The sequence below is a fragment of the Mastigoproctus giganteus genome, chromosome 2 (genome assembly GCF_048544385.1).
Source record: "Mastigoproctus giganteus isolate SK-2022 chromosome 2, ASM4854438v1, whole genome shotgun sequence".
Classification (NCBI taxonomy): Eukaryota; Metazoa; Arthropoda; class Arachnida; order Uropygi; family Thelyphonidae; genus Mastigoproctus; species Mastigoproctus giganteus.
The window spans coordinates 127,626,721-127,639,379 of NC_143576.1; the positions used below are offsets into that span (position 1 = coordinate 127,626,721).

Sequence of the window (12,659 nt, forward strand, 5' to 3'; positions counted from 1 at the left end):
TTGGATGACTGAAGAACATATAGGAATCTTCTGTGGATCCCTAAACTGAGAGTATGGAGTCAAGGACCTGTTGACAATCAATGCTTCCAAAGACTTCCAGGATGCTGATTTTCTGGGACCCCATTTGGATTTTGTGTAATTCTGACTTTCCAAGTGCATATACATACGCATACAAGAACCAAGATAGTATTGTCATAAATGTACCACACAAATACACACACACAACCGGCTGATGAATTTCATTGACAGTCCTACCCATTATTACACAAATACTGCTGCTTTATGTTATATACATTCATATCATTACATACATGGGTTCGGCTGATTTTACAGATCTCTGGTAGGATGCGGAGGTCACCGGTAACAATATGCATTTCGGCTTCGCAATCACTTCCTTCACTTAAGTATAGTCACGGACCTTCAGAAGAAGTGTAATTCAATTTTTTTTTTTTCTTTTTTTTTTTTAGAATTTTCAAAATACAGTGGATAAGTGCATTCACGCCACTTGACTCATGTTGATGTGGAGGCTACTATGAGAACACAAACAGTAGAGCATTCCGCATCCAGCACACGACGTGGCGGCGGTGATAGGAGGCATAGCAATTGCTGAAAGAAAAAAAAAAAAAAAAGCCACATTAGGTAAAATATATGCACTGGTTAATATTAACCAAATTAGATATGTTCATTCAGCATTTGAAGAGTACAAATAAAAAGTATCGGTTAAATGTACTGTGATGGCATACCACGCACTCAACAAATCATTCTGCATTAATTTCATTTCAGGTGTATGAATATGCAGTAGCATAAATACGATTTTTGGAAGCAACTGGACAAATATATTTTTGATTTGGTAATTAAATTAATAAATAATATAATCATTACCCAAAAGCCTACCTTTAATAGAAAAGCTAATCAACCACTTATTGTATCTCACTTATCACTTTCTGGTTTTGTACAGGAAGAAGCATAATTTATCCAGTCAATCTGATTAATATTTCATCCTTAAAATTGAGATGATAATTGTAGTTATATTTTTAAGGTGAATTATTTAGTTATAATTCTCTACTTGGTTTCTCTGGCTGTGGCCATATTGGTAACACCTATCAATAAACATTCAAAAGTGTATAACTTTTCAAGTTAAAATGAGTCGTTTTTACAAATTTTGGGTTTTGGACCATGTCACCATTATTAACATGGCCTATCACAGGCCCTTGGGGGTGGCACAGTTAGTAGAATCTTTGTTCTTCCCACACTGGGTGGAAAAGATCTGAGTTTGGGGCCTCGGGATGGCAACAATTTTTAATGGGCCTCATTCACATGGCTGAGTTAGTCTTGTATGTGGTGAGGGGATTTTTTATCCCGGAAACTCTGGTTTTTCATCCAGCAAAACAAAATTGATCACTGAACATGTATTAAAGACAGTATATAAGAAGCAATATGGCATTAGTTGCTGGTGCTCCTAAATCCTATTACAACTGTCATGCAGCATGCTCAACATTATAAAAATTTTTGAACATAATGACCATACACTTCTCTGGTAATTGCTTGCTGCTCCACAACCATCTTTTATTTTTGTCATTTTTTCGCATAAAAATGTTAAATTTCAAGTTAGTGGAACAAGCAACGCTCGTGGTATATATTACCCCTGTAAATTGCGTGTATTTTCAAGGCGATTTGCGGGTTTTTTTTTAATACGAGGAACCATGCTCTCTTCACCCAAGAACGGCTTACTCTACCACAATCAAAAAATTTCCTCAAGTTATTGACAGGATTCAAACGCGGGTCTTTACCACACGATGTGAAAGAATATGTTGGACAGGACAGCTTGTGTAATTGAGACCCCCAATAATATCCGTAAAATCGGATCACATCCTATACAACAGTAACTCTACTGTTGTATGGGATCTGTGACCCTGGTGGCTTAGAGGGGAACAGGCATTCTGTGTGTTATCACACAATCTAAAACACTGATGGATCCAATATCTTTCTATTTCAGGAGAGTTAGAAGTCCGGTTGGCCTGCCTCCCTAAAATCCACTCATGCACACCTCGATGGTAAGCCCTGCTACGTCACTTAGGTGGTAATGTAAAGTGGTCCTCTTCACGCTGACCAGGACAAAACAAATGGCACATGACAGCACGACGAAACAAATGGCCTTCAGTCCCAAGCGCCTTTCACTCTCCCTCTTACGGCAGTGAGAGGATCAGGGGGTGCTAAGAATATCAGGGTATGACCAGGTTGTGATGCACAGAAACTGAAATTGGCCTATTACAACGTAAAATCGATCATCGGTGACGACAGGATATTAGAGCTGGAAAGGGAATTAGAAAATGTGAATTGGAACATCATCGGTTTGGCTGAAACAAGAAATGAATCACTTATCAAGTGGAAATCTGTACACCAATGGAAACAGTGAAAGGAGCGAAGGTGGAGTTGGCTTTCTGGTCCATAAGGATGTAAATAATATTTTGTAATTAAAAGTACATCACCAAGGGTGTCAAGACTACTACTCAGGATTTCTAAGAGGTACAAGCTAAAGATTATAATGATTTATGCACCAACATTGAGCTATGATGTCGAAGAAATGTACACCGAAACTGAGTCTTTTAGATGTGGCAGAAAACCCATCACGCTATCATCATGGGGAACTTCAATGCTAAGGTTGGAAAAAGACAAAACAGTGCAGAAAGGGGAACTATAGAAAATTTTGGAATTGGTGAAAGACGTGGAATTCGCAAAATCTTAAGGATTGTCAGTAATGAACACTTTTTTTCAAGAAAAGGGTAAACAGAAAGTGGACACAGAAAAGCCCAAATGGATTAACAACTAATGAAATCAACTTCATCCTCACTAACAAGATATATCGTGAATGTTACCATGCTTGAACAAGGTAAATGGTGGAAGTAATCACAGAATGGTAAGATTCACAGCTTGATATAGATGTAAGAAAAGAAAGGGAAAAACTGACTCGAGTAAATAATACAAAGGTCTGAGAACAGAAGAGGAGAAAAAGCAGTATGTACTGAAACTTAAGAAAAAGTTTCAGCTTCTGCAGACTGATCAGGACCAAGACATCAACGAGGCGTATTAACTTTCTGAAAGTGATAAAGCCCAAGAAACACTTGTCGTGATGAACTGAAGATGACAAATGAAGAGCAAGAAAAACACTGACAAGGATAAAATTGAGTATACTGAGTTATGCAAAGCCATTAGAAAGACTCAGTGAGGACATAAGAAGATTTAACACAAGAAAAGTAGAACAAGCATTAATAGAAAACAGGACGTAAATCAGCAGCCATGAGCAATAATACTAAAAGATAAATGATACTGAAACTGAAGAATAGCGATGGTGTACTTATAAATAGCAGAAGAATTATACAAGGAGCAAGGGATGCCAGCAGTGGGGAATATGGATCGCAAATTAGTAACACATACGATATACCCTATATTCTTCCTGATGAGGTAGAACATGTGTTCAAGAAACAGAAAGCCCGGGAAGATGAAGTTACTGTAGAGTTGTTAAAATTGGGAGGAAGAGACATGACATGAAAACTGCCAAGACTCTTCACAAAATGCATTAGGAGAGGTATGATGCCTAAGGAGTGGAATAATGCAATCATAGTTTTGCTGCATAAGAAAGGAGATAAATCAGAAATTGGAAATTATAGATCAGCTTGTTATACCACTCTACAAGTTGTTCACAAGGGTCATTACTAACAGCTTAGAAAGAATACTTGATGAGAATCAACCGAAAAAGAAAGCTGGCTTTCGGACAGGATTCTCAACAGTGGATTATGAAAAGGCATTTGACTCCATGCAGCATAAGACAAGGCATAGATACCCCATATATTATGATTCTGAAGAAAATATATGAGACTGCTACCACCTTTATTAGACTAGACAAAGACCATAGCATATTTAAAATTGAGAAAGGAGTTCGACAAGGAGACAATATCTCCGAAGTTGTTTACTGCTGCCCTTGAGGAAGCTTTCAGAAGATTAGACTGGTCGCAGAAAGGAGTCAATGTGAATGGAGAGTACCTACGTTGTGATCATAAGCCACGATCCAAAAGAATTAGAGGAAAATCTTAATCAGTTATGCAGAGTTAGTAAGGATTTTGGGCTAAAACAAAAGTATTGATGGAGCAGTGATTGAAAAGGTGGATTCATATAGTTATCTGGGACAATTCATTAGCTATAATAATGATAAATGGCTGTAAGTCAAGAAAAGAATAAATTTTGCATGGAGAGCATTCAGGAAATATAGTCACATACTGAGGAGCAATGTCCCAATTTGTCTGAAACAAAATAATGAACCGATGTATACTCCCCACCATGACATGGACGTGAAACTTTGGCACTCACCAGAAGAATGGAAGAGAAGCTAAGAACTACACAGCGAAGAATGGAACGAATTATATTGGGAATCGGGCTGTTAGATATGAAAGAACCACATGGATTATGCAGCAAACTCAAGTAAAGGACATTCTTATCAAAACTAAATGGTTTTGGGCAGGACACAGCTCGAAGACATGACAGATGGATTAAGAAAATAACAGAATGGTACCGAGGAGGAGCTAGAAGAAAAACTGGAAGATAACAACGGAGATGACAGCTAAATACGGAGGATAAGTTTGTGGGAAGTAAATGGATGGCCATTGCACAATACAGAAGGAACTGGAAAGTTGCTGGAGAGGCCTTCATCCTACAGTGGATTGAAAATGGCTGATAATGAGGATCTGTGACCTCATTTTAAATTATTATTATTATTATTATTTTTAATTCGATATATAAAAATATAGAAATTGCCTTTCTTGAGATTTTACGTTTTGTTCAGATCTTCAAGAAAAGGGAAGGTATAACTGCCTCGAGGTATGGTATAAAACCACATAATTTAATTGTAGAATGAAATTAACTAATTAAAATAGATGGAATTAGTATTTGGAAAACCTGCCTCAAGTATGTTACAAAAATCACGTTTACGGATTTTAGCGGGTCTCGATTACACGTCTTATCCAACATGTAGTTTCGAGACAATAGGATTTACATAATGTTTTTTATATGATAATGCCAAAGAGCGGTGATTATAATCACTGTCCTACTTGAAAGGGTACTTCTCATAGGCTATTGACACACCAGATGTGAAAGATTTTTGCATGAAGACAAGCGAGGAAGAGCGATCTGGCCATCTTACTGCAAAAACTTAAACATTGCCTCTATATAGAAATTATTACGAGCAAATACCGTTACAATTTGTAATTATCTCGAAGTTACTCTACAGGATATAGTAACAAATCAGAACAAATATAAAGTTTAATTCTTGAACAAGCACAGTGAAAAGTCAAAAATTAATACAAAAATTCTCACAAGAAAACAGTCGACCTCTTGTTGTTTTCGGTTTTGAGGCTCGTTTTGGAACTTAACTCTTCACTTGTGTCCCCAGTTGGCAGGCACTCCAAGGGTTCTGAGCTGGATATCATCATTCTTCTCTTTCTTGGTGATTCTCCCCCCCCCTTAGGGTAACTCTGAATTTATTTACTGTATTTATTTATTTTTTTTTTTTGGCTAGTGCAGCAAAATTGTTGCACCATATGGCTATTACTACTACTACATAGAAAGATTATATTCAGCTCCTTGACATCGCATGCCTGGGGCATGTACACTGCTCGGACGCCTTCCAGTCACTAGCTAGCAGAGTAAAGGCATCTGCGTGGACATTCGAATGCGGGCCTTTGTCACACTGGATGGAAAAGGTCCGGGTTCGAATCCTGTCGATGGCGCGAGGAACTTCAATGAGATTTTTCACTCCTTGGCTGAGTTAGTTGGTCTCAGGCATAGACAGCAAGGTTTTTTCCCCTCAGAAACGGGTTTTTTCGTCCAGCAAAACAGGCAAATCGACCAGAGAACATACAATTTACAGACAATACATATATTGGGCATATACAGGAAATATGGGTGGCCCTAATATAACAGTTTAAGTAGAGTAGAGGCAGTAAGGCTATACATATCTGATCCGGATACTTCTTAGAGTTATAAATAGGTTTGGAGGGGTGGACTATCTAGTGGCCAGTTTGAAAAAACCCTTTTAGAGCTGAACCCTCAAAAATGTAAGGAACATTGAACCTTGTAATGATGCCCATTAACCTCAAAAGACGTCACTCATATTAGGTAATAGAAGAGATGGATGCTTCTTGAAGCTTGGCTCTGGACACTAAACAACATGGGTTTTGCCACTTCAAGATTCCAATAAGCCAAGTGGTACTACTGTACCAGGTGATGGGAATCATCTACCAACTACTATTGCCAGGTGACATAAAGGCTGTCATTCATCTATATAATGTCGAAGCCTCGACCCCTACTTGCACTGGTTCATCCCTCCAGTATACTAGGTTGTTGTTGTTATTTGGTTTTTAGGAGCATTAGCAACTAAGGCCATATTGCTCCGGGATATGCTGTGGTCATTCCCTGACCTTACCGCATCCTCCGTATTTGGTGGTGACGGGCCCGAAACCCGGTCTAATCAAGAAGCATGTGCTACACACTGCTGCTCCTTCCCACCTGGCTACGGAGGCGCCTACCAGTATACTAGGTGCAGTGTTGCTGAACTTGGGACCATACAAGATATACCCAGGATTACTAAGTCTCGCAGAAGCAGACTGATTGTTAGAACGATCGGACTTTGCTGCAATTCGTTCCACCTATTCATAAATGGAGACTGAATATCAATTCTATCAGCGTTTTAGCCTCCCAGGAAGCAGCTCTACCTGTTATACCTGGAAAATGTCTATGACATTCCTCAGAAACCATTCCACTTTCTTTTGAAATTAGAGGAGTGCAGGCAGTAGAAGGAGTGTACGCTTTAGTAAAATTTACATGCTACAACCATGAAACCACTTTAAAATTAAAAGAAATGCCTCAATTTAATGGTTCGAGAATCATTATATAAAAATTTTCTGTGGCTTTCCGTTGTAGGTAATCGCATATAGATATTCGCATCGGATTCGTAAATACGGTCCTACTCTTTTCTGCTGTCTCTCAAAATCATTTTTCTCCAGTTTTAACGGAGAGCAGAAAATGCCAACTTTCACACGTGCGAAGTTGAAAATCCTAATGAGATATAATCTACTTTCTGTGCTACTGAAAAAAAATTTTCTCTCATACTACAAGGGCTGTCTTAAGAAATTTGAATACTCTCAAGACTAATGACATGATTTACCTTGTTGTTTGATTTTAGGTGCATCGGCAACTTAGGCCATATTGCGCCGTTATAATATGCCTGTAAATTGCGCGTGCTCTATAGTTGGTTTGCTGGACGAAAATCCCGAGTTTCCGGAAGAGAAAAAAACCACGTGCAACCCTCGCCTGAGACCAACTAACTCAGCCACGCTGGGAAAAAATGCCCATAAAAATTCCTCGCATCATTGACGGGATTCGATCTCAGGTCTTTTCTACCTGATGTGGGGATGACTATGCCAACTGTACACATGAGGGCATGATTTACCTTCTTATAATCGGTAGAAATCCCTGAATATGACTTGTTGGGGACCTGAATCCTGCAGTGGATTGACAATGGATGCAGATTTATTTTATTTTAATCAGTGGAATATACATTTTTATTAAATAATTCTAAATATTTATTTTAAAAGTAAATATCGATTTTACTGTTCATAAAAAAAAAAAAAAAAATGAAAATTATTATAAAAACGACAAAACAAAATATATATAAAAAATCGGAGGAAGGTGTCTTAAGAGGCTGTCGCCCCTAGAGTATAGCCCCTTTAGCCCAATGGTTAAGGCGGCACTGGCAGTCAGCCAGAGTAAATAAACGATAGACTTAGTAAATTTTTCATGCAATACAACGGAAAGGATAACGTCATTGTTTACAGTACTCGAACGTTGATTCACCATTAGTCAAGCATCCATCAGAAACTGGTAAAGAGACCTGCTGTTCAACAACTGAGAATGAAGATAATACAATGAACGAACTTCTGTTTCTGGGGCTAAAATATTTCAAAAGTAGGCGTTGCAAATGGATTACCTTTTATCTTCAACTACTTTTAAAACTGAAAAAAGTTGGAATAGTCTCCTTTGATGTTTTTGTTTCTTTGGTTTTTAGGAGCGTTAACAGTCTCCTTCGATGTTTTTGTTTCTTTGGTTTTTAGGAGCATTAACAGTCTCCTTCGATGTTTTTGTTTCTTTGGTTTTTAGGAGCATTAGCAACTAAGGCCATATCACTCCTGGGATATGCGGTGGTCATTCCCTGACCTTTCCGCATCCTCCGTATTTGGTAGTCACGGGCTCGAACCCCGGTCTGATCAAGAAGAGTGTGCTACGCACTGCTGCCCCTGGCTACGGCGGCGCCCCTTCTTCGATTATTTTCATTGGTATTTCTGTTTGCTTTCTGATCTTTCTCGTATTATCTGTACTTGCTCAGATTATTCCATTTATCAACTGAATTATTTTATAATTAATTATGTTCTTCTGAGCACCAGTCCTTGTCACTGACTGCTTTAAAATTCAGACTGCTCCGTTTCAAAAATGTTTCAGGTTGGGTTTTTTTTTTTTTCCCCCTTTAAGCTCCAACGCCATGATTAGGAAAACTGCCACACGATAATACGAGTATTTGAAAAGTTATTGGCTTACCATACACATTATCTTCAACATATATTGATATTTAAATGAAAATGATTTCGTTAGGGAAAAAAATATAATAATAACGAGTGTGACTCCACGGGTTTAATAGGCATAAACCCTCCAGGAAAACACTACTTACATGTTTTTAGTGGCGGACAAAAAAACTGCATCACTTGTGAATTTTGCAAATAATGTGTTTTGTGCTGCATTGTGGGTTTGCAGAAATCGTCGAAAAGAAATGCATTTGTTAGATGGGATATATATTAGTAATGGCCGCATGGTGCAATAAAGCCTATGGCTTATGCTGCACCAGCCAAAAAAAAAAAAAAAAAAAAAAACCGAATAAAACAATAATTAATAAAAGAAAAGGAAATTAAACCTCTCATCCTATGTGTTTCCCTCACCCGAAGGTACTATCCAGATGACCTTTGAATTTCCCCAAACTATCAGCCTCTACCACGCATGTATGCAACGTATTCCAGTAATTTATAACTCGCTGGCTAAAATAAAACTTCCTGCAGTCCAATCTAAACGTAATTTGAATTTATGTCCCCTAGTTCTAGAATCATTTATAATATTGAAAATTTCGTCCTCATTCATTTTACTGATGCCTCTCAGAGCCTTAAACACCTCAATCAAATCTCCTCTAAGGTGTCTAGTTTCCAAACTCTGCAACTCACATATTCGAAGTCTTTCTTCATAAGTACGCCCTTTTGCCGATCTCACCAGGCGAGTTACCCGTTTTTGCACCCTTTCAAGAAGCTCGATGTCTTTCTTTAGGTGCGGTCTCCATACTTGAACACAGTACTTTCAAGTGTGGTCTAACAAAAGCCTTATATAATGGGATTATCACGTCCCTATCTCTACTTGCAAAAGTTCGATAGGACACCATGGGCCTTCCTTGCAACCTGTTTACAATGCTCAGAGAATTTCATGTCTGACCGTATCTTAACACCCAAGTCCCTTTCCTCCAGTACTGGGTTTAGTTGAACACCAAGTGAATAAGTTATTTTGGGATTACTGTTTCCCAGGTTATTACCTTACACTTTATTGGATTAAAGCATAGCTGCCATTTTTCTGACCATTCCTGAAGCCTATCTCGGTCTCAATGAAGAAGCTCAGCTTGACAGTGATCATTAACTACTCTACCAATTTTAACATCATCTGCAAATTTAGACATCACACCCTCTATCCCTTCATCAATGTCGTTTATGAAAATTAAAAACAACAGTGGTCCTAATACTGATCCTTGGGGCACCCCACTTCTTATATCAACCCAATCTGAGGAATAGCCATTTATCACAACCCTCTGCCTCCTATCCTACTATCCATCTAAGGATTTTCCCAGTGATTCCAACCTGTTCCAGCTTATAAAGCAACCGCTCATGTGGGACTGAGTCAAAAGCTTTGCTGAAATCTAAATAAACAATGTCTAAATTATTCCCTAAATCCAGCTCAGGAGTGACCCTTTCAAAATAGCGAACCAGATTTGTTAAACATGATTTTCCCTTTACAAAACCATGCTAAGTATCCTACCAATGAAGTCAGATCGACAGGTCGATAATTTCCCACTTCACTCTTAGAACCACCCTTATATATGGGAGATACACTGGCACTTTTCCAATCCAACAGAATCTCCCCAGAGTCTAGTGATGCTCGCGTAATTAGACTCAATGGTCCAATGCACTCACCTGCCACCTCCCTTAAGATTATAGGATAAATTCCACCAACTCCAGGAGCCTTACTGGCCTGTAGACTCGAAAACCTTTTCATTAAATAATCTTCGAAATTTAAATATCATTAATTACATATTTTTCAACTTCGCTCCCACAATTTCCCATCGCCACAAAAGGTTTTTCATCTATAAATATCGATGCAAAATAACTGTTGAGTTCATATGCAACGGCAGCTGGTGTATTTATTACTATCCCCTTTCCCTTACGTAAAGGTCCGATCTGGTTTGTCCTGCTCTTCTTAGCATTTATATATGTGAAGAATTCCTTGTCCCCCCCCCTTCTTTGCTCTGTTTGCTAGCGATTTCTCATAAACTGCCTTTGCCTGTTGAACCTTTTCTGTGGCTCTATTACAGATGATCTTGTAGCTGTTAGAGGCTTCAGTACTTTTTATTGCTCCGTAACTTTTCTATGCCACCTTTTTCTGCTTAGGTAATGTGGCAACTTCACTATTCATCCAACTTGGAACCCTCTTCGTGGAGTATTTTTTTAATGGTAAATACGCATTCAAGGCATCTGTGATTAATGTTTTAAAAGCATTATACCACAGTTCAATTGTATTCGTTCTCTGTGCGATATCTAGCTGGCACGTTGGTATCCGGCCGTTGACTGGGGAGATTGCCCCTTTGTTAACTTTGACAGAGACAATGTTCCAATATTTCCGGACTGTGTTTAAAGCGATATTATAGAGGAAATCATGACTTTTTTGCTTTCCCCCTCCCCATAAACTTTCCATGGTGATGCGTGAACTTCTTACTCGTGCGACACATTGAAAACCTGATGTCACCATCGCGTTCGGCGTACCCCGAAAACACCACAGGGAACTAATCCCATCTCTCTCGGTGCATTTTAGCACTTTGCTGCCCCCCCCCATCACGTGACCAAGGGGAGAGCTCAAACTTTCGATTAACAGTGGCAAGAGACCTAATAAACCTACGGACTTGTGGTTAGTGTCCATCGACAGCTCTTGGAACCCTCCTCTTAAAAGGCACACCAAAAATCCGATAATCTGGAAAATCTCTTTAATCCAGAGTACCAACAAAATGGAGGGAAATCGAACAGAACTACCGTCGCTGCCGAACAAGATCAAAATAATGACTCGATATTGATAGAAAAGCAAGAAGAGATGGAGAACCCCGCTGAGGTGCACCCCCCCCCCGATAAAAGGAAAATATTGGAAAATGACCGTCCCAAAATCAGAAAGGAAAACACGCTTGCAATCCGAGACAAATGTAGTAGCTGCCACCCAGAATTGCACTACAGAGAACAAAGGGATGCCAGTTACCCACCAAAAAATGCGGTCCCCCCTATGGACCCTACGTTGCCCGAGGGTCCTCTTCTGGACCAGATGCTTGCCCTCTGGGTGCAGCTCGAAAACGACTTGAAGAAATCCTCTAGCAGTTAATTTGTTATTTGTTTTTTAGGAGCATTAGCAACTAAGGCCATATTGCTCCATGGATATGCGGTGGTCATTCCCTGACCTTTCCACATCCTCCGTATTTGGTGGTCACGGGCTCGAAACCCGGTCTAATCAAGAAGTGTGTGTGCTGCACACTGCTGCTCCTGTCCACCTGGCTATGGAGGCACCTCCTCTAGCAGAATAACCACTGCCCTCAGAGGAGAAATTGTGACCATCTGGACCAAGCTGGAAACAATTCTACAGAAGGTCCACGTAGAAGCAGTAACCAATAAGGTCAAATTGGAGGCTTATATGGAATGTGGGGCAAATAATAATAAAAATAACAAACCCCAAGATCACCACCATAGGCCTTACAGTGGAGGCCCCCCAAAAGAAAAGGGCCATCTGTAATCATTTTTCATACTGACTAGGACATAACATCTGAAAGTCTAAGGGAAGAGATATACAGGAAAAACCTCCGAAACAAATTACCTGACAAGGATGAAAAATAACTGATTATATCCAAGTACAGAACAAAATCTAGAAATAGTGGAAACTGCAACTGGGTGGCAGAGCTGGCCCCCAAAGCATGGTAGATCCTATGAATGCAAAACACCATATACATAGAGTGGAGCAGTGATAGATTTAGAGAACGTGAGGATGTACCAAGGTGCTTTCGCTGCTGCAAGTACAGCCACACACACACACACACACACACACACACACACACACACACACACACACACACACACACACACACACACACACACACACACACACACACACACACCTGCGTCCAAAAGGAAGTAATGTGTGGCCACTGCTCTGAAATGGGCCACAATTACAACAGCTGCCCAAATAAAGAGAAAGGTCCCAGCTGCACCAACTGCAAA

General features: G+C 39.4%; 1 protein-coding gene across 1 annotated transcript in view; it reads right to left on the minus strand.

Annotated features, from left to right (window-relative positions):
• Positions 1 to 496: 496 nt before the first annotated feature.
• Positions 497 to 12,659, minus strand: part of Awh (LIM/homeobox protein arrowhead) — a 197,993-nt gene continuing 185,830 nt past the window's right edge. Inside the window, exon 6 of the mRNA XM_090390027.1 lies at positions 497 to 606. Within this exon, the coding sequence (XP_090246153.1) occupies positions 497 to 606 (110 nt within the window). The remainder of the gene's footprint in view (positions 607 to 12,659) is intronic.